The 26,606-nt window shown below is 48.9% G+C and overlaps 1 protein-coding gene across 2 annotated transcripts in view; it reads left to right on the top strand.

The window, feature by feature from the left end:
• Positions 1 to 26,606, top strand: part of ASTN2 (astrotactin 2) — a 312,197-nt gene that overhangs the window by 114,392 nt on the left and 171,199 nt on the right. For both annotated transcript variants that reach the window (XM_065853591.2, XM_071817431.1), the window contains exons 6-10: positions 842 to 988; positions 12,172 to 12,339; positions 22,769 to 22,853; positions 23,019 to 23,093; positions 23,607 to 23,744. In XM_065853591.2, the coding sequence (XP_065709663.1) occupies positions 842 to 988; positions 12,172 to 12,339; positions 22,769 to 22,853; positions 23,019 to 23,093; positions 23,607 to 23,744 (613 nt within the window). The remainder of the gene's footprint in view (positions 1 to 841; positions 989 to 12,171; positions 12,340 to 22,768; positions 22,854 to 23,018; positions 23,094 to 23,606; positions 23,745 to 26,606) is intronic.

Genomic DNA, 26,606 nt, shown 5'->3' with positions numbered 1-26,606 from the left:
ATGAATAAAGATTGAGAAGCAAAAAAAGGGGATCACAAGGTGAATGGCGCAGGAGTTTGGCGATGAAGCTGTGAAGTCGGGGTGGGAAGGCTGTTGAGATGGTGCATTTGTAAGGATAGTAAAAGATGCTTCATAAATAATCAATTTGCATACTCCTCTTGGTTGTAGTGATTGGGGTATTTTCCAGCACATCAGCCACTTCTGTCCTGCAGGTGCAGGTTGGAGCATTCACTGTGGAGATTTCATCCTGGATGCTTTAGTGGAGCTGGAAAATTCAGGTTGTGCCATGGGCTCAGCCAGAGCACGAGATCCCTGTCCTGGCACCCTCAGCTCCAACAGTGGCTTTGGTCAAATTCCAGGGTGAGCAAGTGCTAACTTGCTGGATGTATTTTCCGTTCAATTTGCAAACTGATGCTTTTTAAATCTCACCTTGCTGATGAGATGGTGAGGGCTGGGAGGAGAGGCTGGATTGGCTTCTGAAAATAAATAAGCATCCTCACCTGCATCCTGAGCAGAGATGCAGTCAGGTCTGCTGGGAGCTCGGTCACTTCGGTGGCACTGTCATTGTCTGTGCAGTGGTTTTCTCCCTCCTCTAGGAAAATACAGTCCCCAGGATGGATATAACTCAGGGAGTGAGACAACATGAATGTTAAAACCGCAACCAAATGAGGACTGATGGGAACGATGGGGTTTGCAGACCTCAGGAGCTCTTCCAATGCTGCTGAGCTGTCTTGATTTCCAACACCTGCCCTTCCCCGGGGCTGGGGCTTTCCTGCATCCCTGCAAGCCCATGATACCACTTTACCTTTTGGCCACCCACCCCTCTCTCTGCCTTTTGCAGGTTCAATGAAGAGCCCGGTCAACAAGACGGCGCTGACCCTGATCGCCGTCAGCTCCTGCGTCCTGGCCATGGTGTGCGGCTCCCAGCTCTCCTGCCCGCTCACTGTCAAGGTGACGCTTCACGTACCCGAACACTTCATTGCAGATGGTAAGACCCTCTGGGGACTCGGACCCCTCTGCCCCACCGGGTGTGTTTGGGACATGGGTGTCCCTCTTTTTGGGAATTGCCGTGGCTGCACTCGGCTGCAGGGATCCCCCTTCCCAGAGGAGCGAAGCACATCTGCGTGCCCGAGGCTGAAATCTTCTCAATCGTGTCTTATTATTATTATTACTACTACTACTAATTGCATCTGAAGGATATTCCTGTTTTCTTCCCTGGGAGCCTGTACAGACAAACAGCCGCCTGTCCTGCAGCACCAAAGCTGCTCATCCCCAGCCCCTTGCAGCAGCGCGGAGTGAAATTGCTGGGGTTTGAGCAAAGGCAGAGATGCTTTGAAAAATTAGACTAGGGCTGCTGTCACTGTTTATTGCTTTCTCCAGCTGGGCTCCTTGCGTTTGTTGTGTTTCACTGACCTTTTCTTTATAATGTGCAGCGAGCGTCGAGTGCAAGTTTTCGGTAACACGAGGGCAAATTTCATTTTCTTCCAGCAGACGGGACCCATTATTCAGTCGGTTCCAATTCCTCAGCTCCTACGCTCATCTCGCTGCTCAGAGCATGTGGAGGGGGCACTTTTTCTCCGCCAAAAATGTGAGAGACAGAGCTGGTTTGTTGCTGGGATGTCCCAGCGTGGCCAGATCCTGTAGAGCCCCCTCACTTTGGGGGCTGGGATGGAGGGCAGGTCTTGGGGGGATTAATATTTTGGGGAGATGGTTAAAGAGATGGTCAAAGCTTGCTCCTTAGAGGAAAGAGGAGGAGAGCGTTTACTTTGTGGTCTCAGGTTGTAGGAACTGAGCATCAGTGGAGACATGAAAAAGGCATAATTTTGAACAAGGGACTTCACTACCCCTTGACCTGTTTCTAAAAGGCTCTAAGGATTTTCCAGGCTGCACATAAATATTCTGAACTCTTCACAGACTGTAGCTGGTGAACAGAAACTCATTTTGCACTTGGGAAATGAGGTTGCTCCAGTGTGAACTCGTGTCCTGTTGAGACAGGCACCAACCAGTTCATCACTGGGACTGGGAGCTCGCAGCTGGTTTTGGTACTTGCCGAAGGTCAGGGAGGCAGCGATGGACACAGGACCCCCATTCTGCTCCCCATCTGCGGTTCTGGGCCAGGGAAGACAGCGTGTCCTCGGAAAAGAAAATAAACCAAAATGCAATGTGACTTCGTAGAACTAAAATGAAAAGCCGAGCCTGTGGTTGTCACCGGGAAGGGGGCGGCAATGCAAATTATGCAAATACGGAGAACACTCGAGTGGAAATGACAGTGAAATACCAATAAAACAGATTAATATCCTTGAAACTGGGGAAAATGGGATGATCTCCAGTCCCGACTTAATGACTTTTCTAAAGAGAAAGTGGCAAGAGGACTGGTAAAAACGGTTTGGTGAAGAATTAAAATGAGCTTTGTAATGAAACTGTAAAATATAATTACAAACTGCAAAAAGTTTTTTAATATTTTTTATGAGAAACAGTCAAATTCTTCACATAGAAGCAGCCAAGATATTTTGCAGTGGCCATCATTTTTACTGAAATCTCATCATTTTATGCGATGGCAGTCCCTTGCCTGGGAAGAGGAAAGCTCTTAAAGATGTCCCTTCTTTTTGAATAACAACAAATCCCAAGGCAGTGCCCAACTGGTAGCAAAATATTCTAAAACATTTAGAGACATCACAGAACTCAGACGGCTTGGGAAATTTTAATGATACCCAGGAAAACGTGCCTGGCTGTGTTTGCAGAGGCTTGGCACCCAGAGCCTTACGCTGATGGAAAATAGGAGACTTGTTACTCCCTGGTGATCTGTGTGGGTTTAAATCTGCTTTTTGCTCGGGTACAAAAGGGGGTTGGTGTGGGCATCCCCATGCAAGCAAAGCGATGGTAGAGCTGATGTCTTTGGCAACTTTGATCAGTCTTAAACCAACCTCTGACCTGGCACCTGATAGCACACGCCATGTCTTCTGAATTCTGTCACGCGCTTAAATAATCTGGTTCCTGAAGCTGCTCTCGTTTGTATTTCACATGATGATAAGGCAGGGATGGTGCATGCAGTGGAGATGTTCCCGTGCTAGAGAAGGGTGCCCTCTCATTTCTTTTTGAAATGCAGTATTTCAATAGATGTCGGTAGCCAAGGAAAGTCTTACAGCGGAACAGCTGCCGATACCTCTGCAGGAAAAGCCAAACAAAGACAGAGGCTGAAAGAAATCCCTCATGTAGGAGATGAAAACTCGTCTTTGAAGGAAACTTTTAAGTAGACGCCAGCCAGCTCCAGTGCACCAGGAGCCAAAGCCAAGTTGGGAAAAGGAATGGGGAGGGGAAACCCCACCAAATGCCTCCAGCCTCAGAGGAAAGCAGCTTTCCCTCTCTGCACCGTTCGAGGAAGAAGCTGCCGATCCCGCTGGAATGGCAGGATGGGAAATGGAAGGACTGGACCAGAAGCCAGCTGGCAGCAAAGGCTGGGAGGATACATTCCAAGCGGTGGTATTAATAACCAACCCATCTCTATTGCCCTTATTTCTCTCTCTTGGTTCATTTTCTTCCTTTTGTTCATTTGATGGTGTCCCCCCAGCTTCTCTCTGCTTGGAGCAGTTACTGCCTGGTTTGTATAGCTGTCATCTTACCTGGTCAGTGCCTCCACATCTTCGCTTAGGATGCGATGGTGGGAGCATCTTCTCCTCCCTCCTGCCTCTGTTCTCTCCAGGGCATCATGTTTTGGGGCAGCATCAGCCTGCGCTGAGCAGAAGGCATCGTTCTGGTTTTGGAGGTGGCTTGGATTTATAGAAGGACTCGTAGAGGCTTTTATGAGGCTCTGGAAATGTAAAGCATTATTTAGAGGACCCTTTAGCAGTGTCAAAGGGGGAAGAAAGGAAAGAGAACCCCTCCATCTGGGCAATAAAACCCCTTATGAATATGTGAGCTACTCAGCTCTATACAATCAATAGTTGTTTTTCTTTCTTTCTTCTAAGTAATGATTCAAAAAGTAGAGATACAGCAATGGGAGCGGCTTGCAGGGAAGGCAGGGCTGGAGAAAAGATACCCCAGAGGACTCAGCCTGGAGTGTGTCCTTGCTGCACAACAGTTTGAAATATAGTATCAATTAAAGCTTCCCGTTTTTACAGCCTGCAAAGAGGTTATATATGGTGTGGGTGGATGTTTGCATCCAGATACTTTAGTGGGAGAGGTAGGTGAGATCCTCCGGCGTGTACAGAAGGAGGCAAGAGCTACATTTAGCTGGGGGCTTGTAGGGCTTTGTGAGTGGAAGTAAAGCAAAGGGCATAAAGCAGGTTTCTGTCACTTCAAAGACATCTTGGGGCATTTACAACCTCCTTCCTTCCTCTTCTCAGACGTGTACCAGAGGAGACATGGTAATCCCTCCCTCCATCTGGAACTGCCGCAGTTGAGGGTCTGGTAAGGTGGCAGAGCTGGAGGAAGCCTCTTTGCGGCTTGCTTTTTTTTTTTCACCCCTCTTTTAAGCTTCTGGGGAGACCTCATAGCAACTTTCTGATATCTAAAGGGAACCCACAGGAAAGCTGGAGAGGGACTTTTTACAAGGGGTAATGGCTTTAAATTGAAAGAGATTTAGATTGGCTATAAGATAGAAATTCTTCCCCATGAGGGTGGTGAGACCCTGGAACAGGCTGCCCAGAGAACCTGTCTCCATCCCTGGAGACATCCCAGGCCAGGCTGGATGGGGCTCTGAGCAACCTGAGCTGGTGAAGATGTCCCTGCTCATGGCAGGGGGGGCACTGGGGGAGCTGGGAAGGTCCCTTCAGCCCAAACTGTTCTGTGATCCTGCGATCTGTGTCTGCCTGTTTGAATTATGATGTTCTGGGATTGTCATGCAGCTGATCAGTAATTGTTTCATCTGAAGATTATTTCCTACCTTCCCCCACCACTATTTCCTCCAAGACACCGATGGAATTGGATGCTGCTATTAGCAGCTTGTGTTAATTTTCCCCCAAGATTGCCAGAGCTCTGCAGATTGCAATTGTTGGGCTCTCAACAACTTCTCATTCTGGTTTTAATTAAATGTGTTGCTTTAAATTGTTTGCTTTTGACATCTCCTGCTCAATCTTCTGCAGGCTTCAGAGCTGACCAGGCATTAGTCTGTGTCGTCAGGTGCCGGCTCACACGTGTGCTCAGCACGTGCTGCGCATGTGGCCGCAGAGAAATGAGCAGCGGGAGGTGGGGGACCGGCTGCCTCCCTGTTCCTTCTTACAGCAAGGAAAAGCTGCAGATGCTCTTTGATTTACACATGAAACACCCCAGGTTTAAGCCAGAATGATGGAGAAAGGGGTCTGATCTCAAAGGTACCTGAGCTTTCAGAGAGATGCTGACACTGGGGTCTCCCCTTTTCTCCAGCTGGCCCCAGCCCCATCTGAAATCAGCAGAGGGAATTTGCTGGCTTTAAATCACATTTTTCTTGCGCTGTTTTCTCCCTCTGGAGTTCTGCTGCAGAGGTGCCTGTTTCACTCTACAGAGACCTGGGTCAGGTTTTCGGCAGAAGCAATACTTTCCCATTGCAGATTCAGTGCCAGGTCTGGCACCCCATGTGTTTCTGGTAAGGTGGCTGTGTTTGGGGGACAGCTTTACCGATAGCATTTCATTCCATCAGTTCTTAATCACCAGGTCACCTCTGTGTCTGCATCACAGCTCAATCCTGTTCCCACGCCTGCTTAGCTGGCAAGAAAATGTGAGCAAATGGCTACAGCGTTACCAGACATGAACTCTAAATATTAACATCAATTTATAAACTGTATCAGCATGGATCAAAGGGATTCCAAGACGGTTTCAAGGCGCGAACGCTCTTCGCATGAAGAAATAATAAGATTCCAGGGGCTGAAGTACATCATGTTTTTATCGTGCCGCTGACAGGCTTGTGATCCTGTGCTTGGCTCTTTCCGTGCCAGCCCAGCTGCCAGGGCAGCTTGGTTTGCAAGAGAAGGCAAATGCCTCATGTTTTCTCCTTTGCAGGGTTTATTGGAGCAAAGCAGGGGAATCGGTGTTAATATTTAGATGGTGTCAGCTGGGGCCGGTTCAGAGACAGAAGCTGTTGCATCCTGAGCTCCTACCGACACTGGTTACCCTACAATTTGGGATGGATGATGGGGGAAGGCTGCAGAAAGGCACAGTGAGAATTTTTGGAGGCTGCATAGCTAGAAATGTGCTACTGCACTTTATTGTTCTGCCAACAAGAAGCATTGCTGGTGTGCGATCTCTCAGTGGGTACGTGATAGCGTGTCTCGGTTCTATGGTGCGTTATCTTTGCACGTGCTGCCTCTTGGTTTTCTGCCATCCTGGGAGGATGTTTGGTCTTGGTGCTGTCTGAAAAATCTCCATTCACACACACTTAATGTTTTTTAAAACTTATCATAACTCATCTGTCACATACTTTGTGATGCGATTAGATTTAGGCTGGATTTCCCCAAACCCTTGTTCAGTATCTAGAGAGCATCACTAAGAAAGAGCCCCAGGCTGGAGCGTGGGAGTTAGGAGATACAGAGCATTAAGGAGAAGCTTTTCTTTGGGAGTCTTAATTTCCGTCTCAGCCATTGCTGGCCCAGATGCCTACTGAGGACAGAGAAGTGCTGTTACTAACATTTGCGCAATTTTATTGTCTAATAATGCTGTGGGAGATGGTGTTGCAAAGTGAGCTTGACCACAGAATGGGAAGATGCCGTCTCACTTGGGTTTGGGAAAAGTTGGCCAAGTCGTCACCTGCTGAACAAAGCTACATCCATGAATTTAAATCAAAAGTTCAGCCCTGGCGAAATCAAGACTGACTGCCACGAAAACCCAAATAAAGAGTCTGTCAGAATTACCAAGAAAGTGCAGTTTAACAATTGAAATGTAACCCCTTCCTCCCATGGGAAAGATGCTTCCAGTCTAAGCTATAATTGCACGCAGACTTGTATCCCTGATTTGCTTCTGCTCTGCCAGAGTGAGAAGGCTCCAGCAGGACTGATGGTATTTCCAAGGGATGGGGGTCTCTGGGTTGGGTCATCAGCGAGTTGGGGAATGTTGGTGTGAGCAGCCCATGGCTGTGCAAAGAGTTCATGTGCTGAAATTCCATCCTTGAGTCAAGCACTGCGTGCGATATAAACTGTGTATGTGCTTCGGCTCATGGAACCGTAGATGAAAGGTGTGTCTATAGGCTTTTGTTGTTTTGAAAACTTGCTGTCATAGTTTTCTGGTTAGGCATTTCATCTTGTTCAAGAGAGAAACCATTTGAAAAGCAAGATGAAGCTGATAGCTTGGGTATTAACCTGGTGTGATACTATCCCTGGATTCAAATTTGAATCTAGAATTATGAGTTTGACTTAAATTATTTCAAAATGACCTAGTTTTGCCCGGAGCAGCAGAGGGAGGAGTGGTAAAACTGAGCACTTTTACTTGCTTAGATCAGTGTACGTGTGTCCTGAACATCCAATGTCTGTCTGGTTCTTCTGCATTTTCTGAAATGAATTTAAGGAGCAGAAGTTTTCATTCCATGGGACCAAAACAGGAGAGCGAGAGCTGATCAATGGGAAGAGCTGAGAGGGGAGGAGCTGTCGCTTTGGGAAATGTTCTTCTAGGCTTAACAAAGAAAGAAAGAAAAGGTTTGTAAAGAAACCAAAGAGGGTTATTCTTTATATCTATAGAATGAAGCAAGAGGGATAATCCTTCCCTTAGTGTCTAGAAAAAAAAATCTGTGACAGGATTATAATTGCATGATAGTATAGGGATGGATACATTAATAGCAACCTGTGTATGACCTCGTGTAGCCTTACAACACAAAATACTAATTTTAGATGAAAAGGAGTTTCGTTGGCCAAGAAACAGCACATGGACCAAAGATGACAAAAAGAGCACGGGGAGGAAGAAATAGAAATTCTTAAAAAAAAAAAAAAAAAAAAATTATTATTTAATCTCTTCCCTTGAAATAAAAAGAGAGAGAAAGGAAAAGCCAAACCCTTTGGGCTGCCTTTTGAGCACTTTGTTCTTTTCCCTCGTTAGATATATCTTCTGAGCTGTTTTATCCTGTTGTGTTCTGGAAAATGATTTTTGAAATGTCAAAACTTCAAACCTCTTTTGTCAAGGCTTAAACAGTTCCACTGAATTTTGAAGGAGACCCCAGCATGAGAGACATGAACATTTGATGATACCTTAACTGATCCGGCTTTGATCAGTGTTGGAGAAGGGAGGGAGGGGGAAAACACATACATACAAAAAAACGCAAACAAATCAATCCCCCGAAGCACTGGTGGACCTTATGGAGCTGGGTGGTGCTTATGTAGCTGTGTACTGATGTTCTCCATGGCATCACAATGCTGCTCTACCACGTAGACTGGCTCACAAAGTTGACAGTGCTCAAGGGACGTGTCCTACAATAGGGGTTCCTGGGAGGAGGAGGAGGTGGTGGTGAGTGGAGAGCTGCTGTTTTGTTATTGTATTCCCTTGTTTGGGTAACGGTTGTTTTACCCTGCCGCTTAAGTGTCTCAATTTAAGGGGAATTTCACTGAGCTTTTGAGTGAGAGGCTCAAAATTTGGGTCCAGGAGGACACCTGGGAGAGAGTGGGGTTGGCAGCAGGGAACAGGTTGGCCAGAGAGGTGGTGGATGAACCATCCCTGGAGACATCCCAGGCCAGGCTGGACGGGGCTCTGAGCAACCTGAGCTGGTGTGCCCCCCCGGGAGGCACCAGGGGAGCTTTGAAGGTCCCTCCCAACCCAAGCAATTCCGTGATTCTATGACATCACCGTCGACGGTCTCCCCGGGTGTCTTTGGACAGTGTCTATGCTGGGATCAGCTGCTCGGGGTGCACAGGCAGCGACAGTAGGTGTGAATCAAACTGGGTGCAGGTGTTGGGGTGATTTGGTGAGGCCTGGGGTCCTCAGGGCAGGTTCTCAGAGGGTGGTTTGGAGCAGGGTCTTCCCGCCACTGTCCTGGTGCTGTGAGCCCCTGGGGTTCCCTATCACCCCCTTTCCTCCTCCGTCTCTATCCCTTGAGAGACAGCACATGGCTGAAAACCAACCTGGCTGATGTTCTTGGTAAACTAAAGATACTTGAAATGGTTCTTGCTTAGGAAGTGTTTGTTCTTGGTAGTTTCTGAAAGGATTTGATGGTCAACATGCCCTTTCTGAGCTTTTCAAGGTGGTTTTGAATAAGTGGGTGCTGGTGACTTTTGAAAACTGTTTTCTATGTGTGGATTCTTTGAAAACAAAGAGGAAAAATTGTGTGGAAAGGCTTTGAAATCTTCAGAATTTTAGCTTTCAAAATATTTGTGAAATGCGTTTTCCTGTTATTTCTTTCTCAGGCAAGCCATAAAGGGATCAAGGTTGGGATGTTTGTTTGTGGGAGTGAAGGTGATGAGAGTGACTGTGAACATCTCTCAAAATCTTACCCCACTGAGCTGCGACACCCTCAGCTTCAAAGGTGTGAGAAGTTTCCTTGCTGCAAGGTGTCACCTCCTTTCTCCTAGGAAGGAAGCAAAGTGTTTACAATTAACTAAAACCTTTAATTTCCACCCCCCTTTTTTTCTTAGATTGAAGTAGAAAAGCCTCCACTTTAGACTGAACTTGAATTTAGGGAATTTGTGTTCCAATGTTTTCACTACTGCCTTTTTTTAAATTTTCTTTTCAAATTTTTGATATTGAGAATGATTTCTCAGTCAGGCTTACTAAAATCAAAATAAATACTTAATCTTGAATATGCCACGACTTTTTTATTTACCTTATAATTGCATTATATTTGGGAAGGTCTTTCTCTGTACAGAATATGGCAAAGCTTGATAGATTTGCAAATTATTTCAAGCTTCCCAAATTTGTGGTTTTACCTGGATACCAAACTTTTACTGAAAGAGAAGCTGTTGCCTCCTGGCCGGGTGTCACATGTTGGTCTTGATTTAGGAAGTACTTCCATAAATAGATAGTTTTGGGGTTTTTATACTTTCAGCAGCAAACAGGCTGGGTTATTTAAAGATAAAAACTTGGCAGCAAGGCCATGAATGTGCTTCAGCACATGGGGCTGATTGGGAGCTCCAGGGGTCACTTCTCCATTGTCCACCCCACCCATGGGTCCCTTCCATGTAGCAGCTCCTGGGTCAAGATGCTCTGCCAGCTCAAATCACCTTTGTCTTTATGAATACCAGTGATATATGACTATTTTATGTCTGATTTGCTTCTGTTACTGTCAAGCTGGCTGTGTTTTAACTAGAAGTGGGGTTCACTAAGTTGGGATTTAATTAAGAGCTGGTGGTTTTGCTCTTCAGACTTTGGGTGCAGAGGGACTTGTCTATAGCTGAGCCTCAAAATGTGCTTACATGTCTCCCAAGCCTCACTCTTTATTAGGGAAACACAAATATAAGGAAGAAAGCAAGATTGACAGGTTGCTACATAGATGCGTACACGTAAATAGTAAAATACTCCCAGTGGGTTCATGATGCATTTCTGTTTGGTAAAATAAACCAGCAATATTTATTACTGGTATTTAAAGCTATCTTCAGGTATTCATGGAATAGAATGATAATTAGAAAATAAAATCAGGTACTTCTTTGTGCTTAGCGTTTCAATGATTTCCACTGGTGTGGTGGAGTTTACCCAGCAATTTGCTGCTGCTGTGGGTCTGATGGAGCCGTGTCCCGCAGCCGTGGTGGTGCAGGCTCCTGCCTCATTGTGTGTCCAGAGCTGCTGGATCCTGGGTGTCTAATTTTCATTTACTGGAACGGTCAGTAGCTTGGCAACCTCCATTGCCTTTGAGTGTAGGGATGTGTCTGTGAATATGTTTACGGTATATAAACAGCATAAGTGGAGGAGATTGGAATTCATGTGAAATTAGGGCCCAGATTTGGATGGTGCTGAGATCTCAGGATGCTGAAACTGGGGTCACTTGCTGGGGTGCTTCACTTCAAGCTTTGCTTTTTGTATCTTCTACATGGATAACATGGCACGGGATGAGGTTTAGAAGGGCTCCTTCTTGCTAAAGCATCAGTGATTCTCTTCAAAAGGAAATCAAGAGTTCACGTTCAAGCAGGTTCATGTGGGGTGGTTGCTGCTATGGCTTTTCTTGTCCTGCTTTTTTTAGTCACTTGGCTTTCCTTCAGCTAAGGTCTTATGAAGTGTTTAGAAAAATACTGTCCCAGTCCTTTGCTGAGTGATAAATACACCTTGGAGCTATATACTTGTTATTTTTGGGTGATCACTAAGAAGGACTTGAATCTTCACATAGTGGTTGTGGATTTTGCTCAAGTTTGCAAGTCCTAGAGCTCAGTAGAAGGATGGCTGTGAGTTCCTGGGCTCCCCTTGCCCACTTCTCTTTGAAGGTTTCTTCTCCCCTGTTTTTAGAGGCTTTTACCCTGGTAACTTTTGCAAAACACCACTTAATGGCAGAGGTTTTCTGGCTCCCCTCTGATCTGTGCAGCACTGTTATGGAGGCAGTCTTATAATCAATGTAATTGAAGATCAGAGTTAATGAGGACCTCTGCGCCTGCAAAATCCCCCAAGCGAGGCTGGGCCTCAGATGTTAGATAAGGAAATGATTGGGCTGAACTGAAAATCTATTTGGCTAATTAGATGATGCATATTCCCAGATGCCAGTGGGGAAAAATACATTTCGCAAAATAAAGAAACGTAAGATTTTGTAAGAAAAGATTTTTGGCAGGAATTCACTTTTGACTCTCCGGAGGGAGAGAGTGAGGGAGTGTCTGTGATACGGCACCGCTCAGATGAGGAGTTGTGTGTTGGGCCACTTTGCTCACCTTTAAGTAAAGAGCTGAAGTGGGAACAGCCCATGGTGCCACTGCCCATCTGTGCCCTGAGCTGGGCACACAGGTCTCTGGTCGACACCACCTGCATGAGCTGGGGAAGCGATGCTGTTGGATCAGGATAATTACATTGGTCCATGTTTCTGCAGAGATCTGGGAATCAGGTCTAGTATCTCGTGATGCTGAGCAGGGTAGGGGTGTGTCTGGGCAGAGGAGCGTCCCAGCTGGTGGACCATTGCTTGGGGTGCATTCGTATGGAGAGGAATGGCCAAATGAAGTGCTTTGGATCCAAGTGTTTGTGAATTTGGGTATTATTTTGCTGATGTCAGCATCGCAGCAGCTCCTGAAGAGTAGATTGTTCTGGTATTGGGCCAAAATGCATGTGTTTTTCTGTTCTACAACTCCTCTAACATGCTTTTTTCCCACCCTCCAGGCAGCAGCTTTGTTGTGAGTGAGGGAAGCTACTTGGACATCTCCGACTGGCTTAATCCAGCCAAGCTGTCCCTGTACTATCAGATCAATGCCACGTCCCCCTGGGTGAGAGACCTCTGTGGGCAGAGGACCACTGATGCCTGTGAACAACTGTGTGACCAAGAGACAGGTAAGGGCAGCCGGGGAGGAGTGAATACCTTGGAGATGTGAGGGAGAAGGTTGGTCTCTGAGTACCTCGATGCTCGCTCAGCTCACCTCTATGTTAGCCTGGTGTTGGGCACAAAGGACCAAGAGGTACCGACCAGATCACACAGGGGTGACCCTTATCAGGAAAGTATAAAGAAGGTGGGAACAAGGACGGCAATTTGAAATTATGGACCTATCAGTTATTTGGTGTGGCAGGTGCAGGCACGTGGAGTTTATCTGCTTCTAAGTTGTGCTATTTTGCTGTCTAGTCTGAAAATCCTGCTTATGAGTTTGCTCCATGTCCATCCCTTTTCCTTTTTGACCATGCCACCGCTCAGCACCACATTTCCCATTAGTGCTTCTGCCTGATGGTCACCTAGGTTGGATCTCTCCTGCAGCTTTTCCTTAGGAAGTTGTGATTTCTCTCACCTTTCCTCTTTGGTTAATGACCTTTTTGCTGACCATGTTCTGCTTGCACACAAAGGCTGCCCTTGTGAAGCAGCAGCCAGCCCTGCTGGGACTCTGAGATGTGGGGCTGACAAAGGAGAAGTGTCACCTTTCCTTCTGGGTAACATGCTCCTGGGTGACAAACAGGGATCCTGGCATCCACAGTGAGCAAGGAATACAGAAAACAGCAACCGTGCAATTAGTGAATGAAGGTGGAGGGATATAAATATGTGACCCTCACCAACAGCTGGCCCTCGGGAAGTGACATCTCCTCAGCTGCTGGGGGTGACACAGCCTCGCATGGGAAGGTGGCTCGGGGGCTGTTCTGGTTTTTCGTAACATGGGGTGTGCTGTGCCCTCTGTAGCGGTGAACGTTGCTCCTGCTCCCTGGTGCCTTGCCACAGGTGGGATGCTCTTGGTGGCGTGGGGACAAGCGGTCTGTTGCTCCTGGTGTGCTCTGCATCTAAAGAATGTGCAAACCCCCCGTCTCCTTGCAGAGAAGTTCTGTTCCCAGGCTGTCTCCGGCTCTTGTGAGCCCCTTCCCTCCTCTGAACAAAGAGAGTTCACAGAATCACAGAGTTACTTCGCTGTGTGTTTGTGGATGAAATTTGTGGCTGTGAGCAGGGATGCTGGTTGCGGGTTTTGCCAGGGGGTGTGAAGAGGTACGGCTCACGGCTTTTTCTAAGCCTCCCGCTGCCACGGACTGTGCCGTTGATATGCAGCATCTCGCGAGGAAGAAATCCTCCAGACTCATGAACGCACCATGAGCTGGCAAGGATGACCCTGTTCTCATCCCTCCCTGCTCACCTGAAGTGCAAATACTGAACTTGGTCTCATAAATCCATTTTCCTGGTCAAGACAATGTTCTCTTCTTAGTACTTATATTTCTCACGGCTTGTCTGCACGGAGGCACTGGCAGGCATTGCTGCAGCAGAATAGTTACTCTGGATGAATTCCCCGTGTAGATGAGCCCTAGGCATCACCTACAGTCCCAAGGAGGGCTGGGAGGTGACAGCAGTCACCTCGGCAGATGGAGATGATGCAGGAGGAGGCTCTTCTCATCCAGATGTCGCAGAGCAGAAGGATGATTTCAGGCATTGGCGACATGCAGCCACCTCTGCGGGAGAGGGAAGATGCATTCAGCTGTTCAGGGCAGGAGAAGGGAAAAACCTCTGCCTCCAGCAGAAACATCATATGGAGAGAGACCATAACTTCCCCACTGGAAGAGCCTCGTGGCTCCAGTCGCCAGCCCCACGCCGTCCTTGGCACGGAGCAGGGCTGGTTTAATCCTCGCATGGCCTCTGCTGCGAGGAGCGGCTGTTCTCCTGAGCTGGCCCAGCTGCTGCTCCCCCCGTGTCCCCAGCTCTCCGGAGCAGCTTGTCGCTCTTGCTGGCTGCCCCACGCTTGAGCAGGATGTGTCAGATCTGGTTTGCGGGGACGGGAGCGATGCTCGTTAGCCCGGGAGGTGCTCTGCTCTGCCACTGCGCTGGATCTGAACCTCGCCAGCTGCTCTGTGGCTTCTGTCCCTGTTCCCATCCTCCCTGTTTACCAGTGATGGGAGGTGAGGGCAGAGCAGCCTTGACCTCAACCTTCAGGTTCCTCTCCCAAAATCTGTCGATCAGTCTCTTCCCCATCTCACCAGCCTGGTAGTTTGCTTGTGGGTAAAGCAAAAGCATTCTCCTATCTGTGCTGGTTGGATCCTTAGGGGTAGAGCAGGACTTGCTGCTGGGGCTGCTGGTTTTCAGAGCCTAAATCTAGAACTCACTTAGGAGCTCCAAACTTTACAAAAACTGAGCAACCACCCACTGAAAATTAGGCCTGTGGAAGTACCAATTTGACACCCTGCCCCAGTGTGGAGCCCTAAGTACTGCTTACATTCATCACTGTTGACCAGCCTTTAGCTAGCGAGAAGTTTTCATGCCAGGCTGGGAGCAGACCATAACTCCGTGATGCACTGCATGTATTTTTAGGTTTATTTTTATTAATGTCATTCTATTTTTAAGGGTGATTTATTTTTATCACCGTGAGAGAGGCAGGTCGCTGCTTTTACTACAAGACATAAATCCTGCCTAGAATTCAACCTTTTCAGGTCAGGGATTTTATCAGTTCTGTGAGCATCCCAAGCAATGGGTGCTGGGGGTTTCCCCTGCCCTCTGTCCTCTTGGGCTGGACAAAGCATCTGTGAGGTGGTCCTGTCTGGAGGATGGAAGCCTAGGTTTCTAGGCAGGACTTGTCCTCGGTGGCAGTGCCATGGGCTCCATGCACAGATGTTGGACAGAAGTCCCCAGGTCATATATGCTCTGTCTGGTGAGGCTCAAGCTCTCACCCCTTCCCAGCACTTATTTTGGGTTGGAGTTTTATGTATATGTCCATACAACATGCTGACTCATGACTGCAGCCACCAAGTGCTACTTCAGGATGAATAATAATCCACACTGGAAACAGAGGCCCTGAAACACTAGGAAATGGCAAAATACATTTTGCTTGCCTGACCTTAATTTGCCTTCCCTTGTGCCTTTACTGTGTGACTCACTCTTTAATTAAATGATTGCTGCCCCCCTGACAAATATCAAACCCACGTTGCAAAGCACCAGCTCATCAGAGCTTTTCAGAGGGAGCACCGACATCTGCACACGAGCAAAATATCATCTTTCTCCTTCCCCCCCCACTTGGAAACGGGCAAGCCGGTTGGTCTGACATGACTGCAAATACAGAAATAAATGGATGCCACTGTGGGTCTTCCCCCTGCAGATGTGACACGGTGGCCATGCCCCAGCTGCCACCTCAGATGGGACAGATGTTTCACTGGGTCAGGACGTGATCCTTGGCTGATGAGGTTCAGCTGAAACGCCCCATCCTCTTGGCAGGTGCTGACTGTGCTGCTCGAAGCGAGAATGGGGAAGGTTTATCATCTTCTGGGAGTTGCAATCAGCTCTCTTCGCTCTCTGTGTTTTGGACAGATGTGGAGTATGTTGCCAGTACCGCCGCTCACACCGCGCACTGGGAAACCTCTGTGTAAAATCCAGGAGTGCTGCTTTTGCACTGTCCTCCTTTGCCAGCACTGCTAACATTTGGGAGAGCATACGTTCTCGGCAGCATATGCAAATCCTGATTTGTGAGCACAATTACCTGCTTTGTATGCACAAAACTGATTCACTTGCACATTCTGCGGGCATCGCTTAAGAGACATGCTGGAGAATCGGTCCCTTAGGGCCAAATGCTGGAAAAAACAGCCTCTGATTTTGTGCTGTCAGGCTTGCTGGAGCAGTGGCATAAATGAGATGGATAGCTACCTTGATTAGCAGGTGCAAATGCATTGGATTTTTTTCCTCCCTATCTATAAATCAGGCACTTCTCCATAGAAATTCTTTCTTTTGCATCCACAATTGATGGCAGCCCCCAAAACATTTGGTACACCCTTGTAAGGGCCAAATGAGATGTGGTAGCGAAGGATCTTTTCTGGAAATTGGCAGGAGGGGAAAAAGAAGGTTTCCATCATCTTCCAGATGGGCTAGTTTGTCACCGGAGCCGCAGATGGTGTTCCTGTCCAGGTAGGACAGGGGCCTTGTGGGCAGGAGACAGATGAAAGTCATTTTTAAACAGAGTCATTTTTTAAAGGCAACCTGTTAAGGGGATTTGGAGGTTGCAGAGCTGAGCATGTAAATCCGGAGATGACCAACCTTGGTGAGGGTGTATTTTTGTTTATGAAAACAGCCGTTTTCTCTGATAGTTCAATTTAATATCATGCAGTTTTTGTGCACATCAAGTAGAATTTGTTTGTTCTGGTGCACTTCTGCTATTTTCGCTGTTGGAGGATCATAGTGTCTTTATTGACTTAGACTTTTATAAGATGAGGTTCTGTCTCTCTAAGGTATGTAGTTTAATAACTTGGTCAAAAACCATGTAATATAGGATTTCTTTTCGTGTGGCGGCACAGCTTGCCTCGTGCACCAAGCAGGGCAGGAGGCAGTTAACTCCCAAGCTAATTTAGCTTCGGGCTGAAGTGTTATACATAAACAGCAATCAAAATGCATGCCTTGGAGGGGGCTGAGTTAAGGTTATCTGTGCTGTCTTTACACTCTCATTTTCTGCCATTAGAGTGTTTAATCCTGCAGCTGCTAATGTTCTTGTAATGGCATTTCTGCGCTTGTCAAAAGACCACGGAGAGCACGAAGGAGAAATGAGTTTTGTGGTGCAGAGCCACTTCTGGGGCCATCTCACCAACGTGACCTGTCCCACCAGTGCTGCAGGAGGTGGCTTGTCACCCACCGTGGTCAACTCTGGGACAGTGGTCACCCCAGTAGATGACAGCCGTGCCATGGTGGACCACCCTTGGTCCAGCCTCGGGGTGTCTGGCTGCTGCTTTGTGTCAGCTGCACACGTGTGCCCAGGGAGAGCTTCCTTAGCAGTTGAGCGGATGATAATGAGAATAAAATCCATGCAGAGCGTAAACCCAGACGCAGTCCTTGGAAGCTAAGCTTGTGCTTATGGGCTATGATGTATCTGGGTGAAGAGAGGGATTGCAGAGGAGGGAGACAAGGGATGAATGTCAAATTATCTCCAGGTTTTCCCTCTGTACTCCGTGCCAGGTCAGCTGGGCAGGAGCCACCTTCCCTGTCTTATTCCTCAAGACTGCTTTTACTGAAATTGCATTTCTGGTCAGGACTAAGCAGAGATCAAGTTTGGAAAGTGCCATCCCTGAAGGCCAAGGACAGCAGATAGCAAGGGCAAGAAAAGGTTTTCGCTGAGCTTCACTGGGAAGCAGCATTGCTGCTGCTGCGACTGGAGCAGCAACGGCCTTGGGCTGCTCCTGGGCGAGATCTCCATGCCTTTTACAGCCGCCTTTGCTCCTGGTGAGGGGGTTCAGGGAATGCAGCTGGAGCTGCGGATGGGGGTGAAGGCTTTGACTCCCTGAGCAGGGAAGGAGGTGGGGGGGGACCCTCCAGCCCTCCCGCCTCGGAGCAGGCTGGTAACCCTGGAGATGTCTCTGCGCTGGCCCAGAAGAGAGGGGCTTTGTGCCGCAGCAAACACTGGTGCAGTCAGGGCCGGCGGGGCAGGCAGTCGCTGCGCTCAACGGCCACCTCTGTTTGCCGAAAAATGCTTGGCCTCGGTTTTCCACCCAGCGCCCACCTCCCTCAGCTGAGCTTTTCTCCTCCCATGCAGCAGTGGGTGGAAGGAGGAGAAGCGAGGGGCAGCGTTGGGGTTACAGCTGTGCTGGTACTGGCCCCATGGCTGGATATGGGGGTTCTGGGGGGGAGGATGACCCAGGTGGGCTGTGGAGCCAAGGGTGGCTGGGGAAATGGTGCTGCAGCTTCCCGGCTTGCTGGCACCGAGGGTGCTTTGCTGGAACTGGGGTTGTGTGTGTGTCCAAAGAGGAGGGGACCCAAAATGCTGGGGCCAGGCTGTGCACCACTTTGGGTGGGAGAGGCAGCCCTGAAGTAGGTGTGAGTGTGTACATGCAATGCTCACACAGGTCGAACGACATGTTTGTAGCTGTGAAGCCTCTGGGAACAGGCTGCTACCCTGGCTGGGGTCTGGGCTTGTCCCCAGGATGGTGCCTTTGGAGCTTGGCACAGCAGGGCATCTCTCCGAGACCAGGGATGGAGGTGCTGCCCTGGGGTTGGGAATCACAGACACCAGCAGTGCCAGGAGAAGGCTGATGTGCCACAGGTTGGCTCCATCACTGCTCAAGCCCCTCCGACCCCTTACATTAAAATGGGAGTGACAGCAAAGAGCAGCTTTCCCAGGAGCACAGGGACTCTGGGAGCCTCCACTTGGTGCTGCCTGGGTCGATATGGGGAATCTTGCAGCATTATCACTGCAGATTATCTCACACCGTAATGATGCTGATGGGGTTGCGCTGGCGCACTGGGGTACAGCTCTGCCCTGCTGCTCCCAGGCAGAGTGCAGGGACAGCCAGGAGTGGTGCAGGTGCAGCACAAGACCCTGTTTCCCCTTTCAGGAGGAGCAGCAAGATGGTGCGATGAGCGAAATGGAAGAGTAGTTCTGCAACTTCCAGTTTGTATCTTAAAAAATAGAGATGAAGCCTCTAGCTGTGCTAGTTGAGATGCAGAAGGAGCTGGAGGGCTGTTTTCCTCTACGCAGTTGCCTTTGCACCATGCCTGTGCCACTGGAGGGGATGAGCTTGGATGTGGCTCATGTTAGATTTGTTTCCTTCAGGCATGGGTGACCCTCAGCATGTACCAAGCCTGAGCCAAAAGCCATGAGTGCTGAGGATGCTAATGATGGTTGCAGGCTGCTCCAGCCCTGCTCTTCTGCAGCTCCAGGACTAAAGCCAGTGTGAAGCACAGGCAGTGCGAGGAGCCTCATGCTCAGAAACGGGCAGAGGAAACTCACGTCTGCATATGGAAACCGAGTTGATGTGTCCTTAGTTTGCCTTGTTCCTCCAGGTCAGGCTCCTTCTCACCTTCCCAGCTGAGGGCAGGAGCGATGTCTGCAGTGTTGTGGGACCAAAGGGAGCTCAAGCTGCATGGGCGCTTCTCCGGGTGCCATGGGCTGGGCTCCCACTCCCACCCCACAGCAGCTTGTCACCTTGCTGTGACACTTGGGGCTGAGCTGATAGCAGCCTCTTCCACCAGCATCCATGGGGATGAGGCACGGCAGGAGGGAAGTTGCAGACAAGATGTGACTGCAGTGTCCAGGGATGTGTCCTGTTCACTCTTCCCGAGCAGAAACTGGCACAGAGAATCCCTGTCACCTGTGATTAGCCAAGGCAGCGAGGTCTGCGATGAGATTTTGTGTAAGCGGGAAGAGGGGAGCAGGGCAGGATGGAGAGCGGTGCTGGGAGGGCTGCTGTGTTCCCATGGCCTCAGCACTCCCCTTGCTCTTCCATGTAGCTGCATGTGTCATGTGAATAATATATATGTTTTCTGAGTTTCTTGCTATAGCTACAATGTGGCATTTCTTGTTTTATGCATCTTTTCTCTGCAGTGGCAGAGGTGTTTTGTTAAATAACACGCTGAACATATAACTTGGGATCTCCAGAGCTGAGCACTGGCATCTGCTCTTGCTAAAACTGAGTCAGCAGCAATCCTTTGTTTTGCTACAATAGCTCAAAATTTGCCATGGATTATCTGACCCGATTTGCAGGTTATGAATCTGAAGGAAGAGAAGGGCTCACGCATGCCTGTGTTTTAACTGTGGGCAGGTGCAGGGTGATGGCTGTGGAAATAGGATGCTTGTCCCAGCAGTTTGTAGATCCTGATTCATTTGTCCTCCCACAACAGCCAAATGCTGCACGGGGACATGTGCAGGACCCGTGGAAATTGCATCCGGCTTCAGGTGCGGTTATTTGTCAAACTGGGTTATTTTGGTTGACTTTGGCTTTAAGCTCAGGTTGAATCTGAACTTAGCCCGAGCGATGCTGAGCGGATAACCTCACTCCTCTCCAAAGCACACGGGCTTTAGGAGCTCTGAACAAAGGCGCTATTGTTTTGGCTTCTGGTGGTTTGGTTTATTTTAGCAGCGTGTTTAGAAAACGCACTTACCCTGAAGAGGAGTTAAAGGTATGGGAAACCCTATTCCTGCCACTCCAGGGACTTTACCGGGTGTTTGTTGGTCTGTGATTAACCTTGGTCCCCTGGCTGGGGCTGGCTCAGCATCGCGCCTGGGGAGAATGGGGACAGACAGAAAATAAGGGGTGGGGGGACAAAGGAAAAGGTTGGATGCTGATGAGGAGAGAGCAAAAACTCATGAAAACCTGAAGGAGCACAGCAGATTCTGCTGAGTTTTTTTTTTTTTTTGAAACCCCACAAATTGCCTGTTGTGGTTCTAGATACAGAAATAGATCCTAAAGCATCTGGCCTGAGGAGATGGAGTCCCTGCTCCCCCAGCAGACTGCAATGCTGGAGCCTCCCATCCCATTTCTAAAACTCTGCCAAAAGTGTGCAGATCTCCCTGGGAAAAGCTGGTCCTGAGTGGTCCTGGTGAAGGGCAGGCACCCGCAGCCCCTGTGCCCTCGGTGGCTTTCCCAGTGTCCCATCTCTCTGCCACCCCGGATCTCTTCCCCAGCTGGTGCCACCGTTTGTCCTCTCACTTATTGAAATAAACCTCCCAATAAACCTCCCAGTAAAGCCTCCAGCGCCGCCTGTAGCTGTTGAAACTCCAGGATTGGAGTCGATAAAATCAATATTTCTGCAGGTTGATAGAGTTTCTCCTCCTGACGCCAAACTGATGGAGCAGTAAACAAACCAGCAGACAAAACAAACCCTCCTGTGCCACGGGAGAGGGGTTCACTGTCCAGGCACCTCCAGCCATCGATAAGGAGGGAGGTGTTTGGGCTGTTTAATGCCAACCTCTGTAGGTGGTTTTTCCCTACTTGCTCTAATTTCTGTGGCAGAAGCAGAGTGTGAGCCGGTGCCCCAAGACTCCCAGCTCTGCTTCGCAAGCACTTTGAGATGTCTCTCATTTGCAGAGCACATATTTGTTATGTAATAAGCGGCAGGAATTAATGATCCGCGGCGCAGCTTGGGGAAACTTGCGTACTAAGCACCCAAGGAAAAAATAACTTTTCTTTTTTTAAAATCACTGATGGAGCCATTAGGACCCGCATTTTCTTGCAGTGAGACCGCCCCAGCCCCCGGGCACGGCTGAGCCGGAGCAGGGGCTAATGCTGCCGTCTCCTTCCCAACTCCTTCCCTTCGGAGCAGCAATGTTCCTGCCGCTCCCGTTATGAATCATGAGGTTAGCAGCTTTTGACAGATCATAAATCAGTGCTTCGAAGTCGCTAGGACAAATCCCAGGACATTTAATCTTTAATATTAGACGTGTTTAAGACAGTGAATATTTCATGAAGGTGCTGTTGCATTTTAGCACATCATTAGCTCTTCCCCCCCCGCCTTTTCTTTTTTTGCTGCCTCCCCCTTTCCTTCCTCAAAATCTCAACAGTTGAACCACTGTCTTGCTCTGTCTTGACAATAAAGCTCTTTACTGTAATCCCTGCAAGGCATTTTAAGAACTTGCTTAGGATCCAGATGAGCACGCAGGTACCTGTCAGTCTGCATTAATGCCACGATGGGTCCCTCCCAGCATCTTCTCCAGGTCCCCATTTTTACTGGTGTTTACAGCTCAACCTGCTGCACCAATGAGGAGGGAAGAGGGGGAGGAAAAGCGTCGTCAGGAGCTCATAACAGAAACTCCACCTGCAAATCCAATTAATCTTCTGATTTTGCTGTTTCTTGCTCCGGGTTATGTATTTCTAGCAAACACGGAATCAATCTGGGCCAAGCACAGCTGGGTTTCTGGTGTGGGAAATGTCTTCTCCTGCTGTCAAAAGGCTGTAACAGGGTGAGCCTGTACCTGGAGAGTGAAGGGGAGTGGGGATGAGACCCCCTTGGCTGTGGGTGGGGACATGTCTGGGTGCTGCCTGTAGAGGATGGAGATCGGGGACTTCTGCATCCTCCTGCGGGAGTTTGGGCTGTGGAGACTCTGCCGTCCCATCACTGTGCAATGTGGCAGGAGCAGAGGTGGGCAGGGGACATGGTCAGGATGGGTCAGGAGCGTCCCCTTGCTCAGCAGGTGTGTGGGGGTGGATGCTGGCTCTCCTCGAGCAAGATGACGAACCCTTGTAAGGAGGGAACTGCTGGCCACCGAACTGTTCTTGGAGGCCTTCAGGTGGAGGTTTGCTGAGCTGGTGGAGCTGCAGGGCTGCATAGGAGCACAAGTTAAGGACAGATCATTTGCATCATGAAATCCCATCCCCAGCTGCAGTGTGAACTACATCACTTAACCCCATCCAGAAGACCTGCAAATTTCTTTCAGCTTTACCTGTCACCTCTGCATCTCCTGGAGGTTTCAAAAGAGTCCAAAGTGCTCTAGATCCACGGTGGGGACGAGGAATGGCCGTGAACCAACAGAGATGGACAGCAGGGGAGAAGGGCCTGATGCTGCGGTTGCTGACGTGTGTCAGGGGCAGAAAGGTCTTACTTTCCCCTCTTCTCTTCCAGGAGAGTGCAGCTGCCATGAAGGCTATGCCCCGGACCCCGTCCATCGCCACCTGTGTGTGCGCAGTGACTGGGGACACAGTGAAGGGTGAGTGGTGACACGGTGCTGCTCTCGCTCTGTTCTGGCGCCCGCATTGGTGAGGAGCCCAGATCTTCTCCCCACGGGCCATTGCCAGCACCAAAGCTCCGGGGCTGGGCTGTGTTCCCTGCTGGGTGATGTGCCACAGCTCCTCTTTCTCTCTCTGTGTCCCAGGCCATGGCCCTACACAACACTGGAGCGGGGATACGACTTGGTCACAGGAGAGCAGGCGCCGGAGAAGATACTCAGGTGAGTCAAAGGAGTATCCAGCTTGGACTTTTGGGAGAGGAGAGCTGGTGAGGACATCCCAGCAGATGCTACATCTTGGTCGCTCCCAGCTCCATCTTGTGCGGGCTGGGGGACATGCTTATTATTTGTTTTTAGAATCATAGAATCATTTTGGGTTGGAAGAGACCCTTAAGATCATCGAGTCCAACCATAACCTGAAAGGTTTGTCTGTATTCTGCAGATGGGGAAGGGTTTCCCTCTTGTCCCCTTGGCCAGACATGGCTCAGCAAAAGGGAGGATGGTGCGCACACAGAAGGTCTCTCTGGACTACAAAGAAGAACTTGACCATCCCCAAGTTCTCCTTGTCACATCTCTAGCTATTCCTCTCTCATTTGGATTTCAGGACAAGACTAAATGACTAACTTATCCCAAGGTGCCACCGCTGCCTTGATGTCCAAGTGGCCAGGTGCAGTAGAAGGCCACCATTCACTGTGGACACTCTGTTCCTGTGTGACGTGTTTGTCCTTATTTCAGGTCCACCTACAGTTTGGGTCAAGGCCTGTGGCTGCCTGTCAGTAAGAGCTTCGTGGTGCCCCCCGTGGAGCTTTCCATCAATCCTCTTGCCAGCTGCAAAACAGATGTTCTGGTGACAGAAGATCCTGCAGATGTCAGGTAGGAAGCAAATTTCTGTTTTTCTCATGCTTGAGTGACTATGCTGCTCTTTAAATTGTTATTGAGGATGCAATGATTTCTATGATAATAAGTTTGATTTATTTTCTTCCAATAAGAAATCTGATGGGATAACTCTCCAGGCTCTTTTGGTCCTGATAAGTCTAGGCCAGGCCTGTGTCTGTAGCTCCACAGCTGGCCAGTCCAGTCTGGTAAATCATTACGAACCTTTGACAAGGCAGTTTTAAAGTGGCTTAAATGTAATGTTAGATTGCATAGCTTAAATTGATGTATTTACCAGTATGGTTGTGCTGTTATCTTTCAGAAATTCGTGTGTATATCACATCCACCCAGCCTTTGATAGTTTGCCTTGGTGTTCATGAAGGGTTGAGGTCAGACCCTGGTGAAAGGCCATGTTGCTTGTCCAATTATTATACAATTAGAGAGTTTTTTTCTTTCCTTGTATTCACTATGCCTGCAAAAACTATGGCAGAGCCAGGACTGGCATCCAAGAGTCCTCACTTCCAAGTGTGTTTTTGTGGCTAATTAGAGCTTGATCCTTTTCCTGCAAAAAGAGACTGATGGTACATATCTATCACAATTTGGCTCTCTTAGGGGCATTGTTTTTCCTGTGTGCAGAAGAGTACTGCTTTTCATTTGCAAAGGGTCGCCTTGTTGTATATTAACATTTTCCAAGCCAAGATGCCAGGAGAACATTATTTCTTGCCTCTTCGCATCTTTGTTCAAAGTACCTTAGTGAAAGCAGAAGCTAGGGAGCTTGTTTTCAGCTCCTGTGCAGTGATTGTCTCCGGGCACTGGTCCTCATTCAGGAGTCTCGGGATGGATGAATGCCAGGTAGGAGGATGTGGGTTACTGGCAAACAGATTGTTGCCTGCTCCCTCGTAAATGAAACCCGAAGTGAGAATTTCAGGTATAAATACTGGAGTGACCCAGGCAGAATAAGGGAGGCGAGTTCACAGCACTTGGATCTTATGTACAAGAGATGCTAAATTATTAAAACTTTAATAAACGTAATGATAAATATTTGATGCTGAATTATGGAGGGTTTCACAGATACAGTGAAAACCAAAAAGCGATTTCTGCGTTAGAACTTAAACATTTCTCAAACGGGCATCGGGCTGCAGGGTCCAGAGCACCCTGGGGTGAGTGGAAACCAAGATGATGCCACCTGAGCGGAGTGTGATGGTTGCAGAGGAGCTATCGCCGGAGCTGTCCGGGTCCACTGCACTGGGTGAGCAGGGATGTTGTTGTGTCAGGTGCTCACAGGCATTGTTGCCTGTCTCCAAGAAACTCCTCTGAGGTTCTTGTGTGCTTTCAGGCAGTGAGAAAAGTGCTTTTAGAGCTCTTTATCTTGGAGCCTCTTCACTTTGTCCCTCTGGACTGAGAGAAGTGTTGGTAGCTTCTCAAGGGAGCAGTAGCGCAGCAGTTTGGGTGGTTCACGTGTCCAGATGATCTGTAATGTCAGACCTACCATGGGAGGTGAACACGTGTTGTCCAACATGTAGGTGTTCAAACGCAGCCATCCGGCTGCACAGGATGGGGAGGGGGGACCGCGGTGACACTGCTGTCCCTCCACGCTGGCAGCTCCTGCAGCTGGTCGTGCAGCGCGGGGGCTGTGATGCTGTCATGTCCCTGTGCCAAGGGGCAGATCCAGGGCTGTATCACACCAGCTGTGACACGGCCGCGTCTCAGCGCCTGGAGTGCCCCGCGTGCTGTCCTGCGATGCTGTGATGGTAGCTCAGAACTATGTCTTCTGTGTCTTTAATAAGGAGCGTGCTGCATTCCTCCAGACCTTTCATTAGTCTGACACCTTTTGCCTCCAGGGTCACTTGTCTTGAAGAGTTTAATGGAGGGAAATTGCAGAAAGCCTGGTTTGGAGAAAACAAGTGATGAAGTCTTTACAACTCTGAGGGTTAAAGGTTCAAATGTTGCCTAGTGTTTTTATGAAGATGTCTGAAACTGCGGCAGGGATGGGTGAGGAGCTGCCTTTCAGCAGCTCTCCGGGAAATGCTGACTCCCCGCTGTGTTTCTGGAGGGATTCTGTGGGATGCTGTTCTCTGTGTGCTGCGCTGCTGAGCAGAGCAACAAACTGCATGTGGTGCTTTGGCAGGTGGAAACGAAGGGTCCAATCTTCCATTCGCGGCTGCAACCAAGTCATTAGAGAAACTTCCTATAGACAGGAGCCAAAGGAGCGAACATCCCACTGGGGATGCTGTCACATGTACTGGGGTTTGAGTGGGGACAGGACTTTGCATTCAGAACTCAGTGGTGAAGATTTTAGGGCTGCGCGCCATAAATTAAGCACGAGGTTGCTTAGAGTTAATGAAACTAATATGTATAATTCATAAGTAACCACATTGAGCATCCTCTCATCGACCCTGGAATCTGGTCCTCCACATGATGATCGTGTCGGTCACACGTCTGGGATCATCTTTGCTTGTGTGAGGTTGGGCTGGGTCCCAGGTTGGGCTGGGTCCCAGGTTGGGCTGGGTCCCAGGTTGGGCACTGTCCCAGCAGCGCATCCCCTGCCAGGACAAGAAATACCTCCCAGTCCCACCTTGTCTCACTTGTTTTTAAGACTTCTCTTTAGTTTTCCTCTCCCCATTGCTCCCATCCCTTACTCTCATCTGTTTTTCTCCCATAACCTGGTGATGAATGCAGTAATCTATATATATATATATATTTTTTTTTTTTTCTTTAAGTAAATTGCTAGTAAGTGTTTAATCCTTCTGCCGACCTTCCCTGGACACCTTGCTGTTTGTTTTTGGCCCTTTAGGAGATACCACTCGTCCCTTGGGACCAGGACTCGCTGTAATTGTGGCAATGTACCCTGCTCTGCCCCAT

The sequence above is a fragment of the Patagioenas fasciata genome, chromosome 20, assembly GCF_037038585.1.
Source record: "Patagioenas fasciata isolate bPatFas1 chromosome 20, bPatFas1.hap1, whole genome shotgun sequence".
In the NCBI taxonomy this organism is placed as follows: domain Eukaryota; kingdom Metazoa; phylum Chordata; class Aves; order Columbiformes; family Columbidae; genus Patagioenas; species Patagioenas fasciata.
This window is presented reverse-complemented; position numbering and strand designations above follow the sequence as displayed.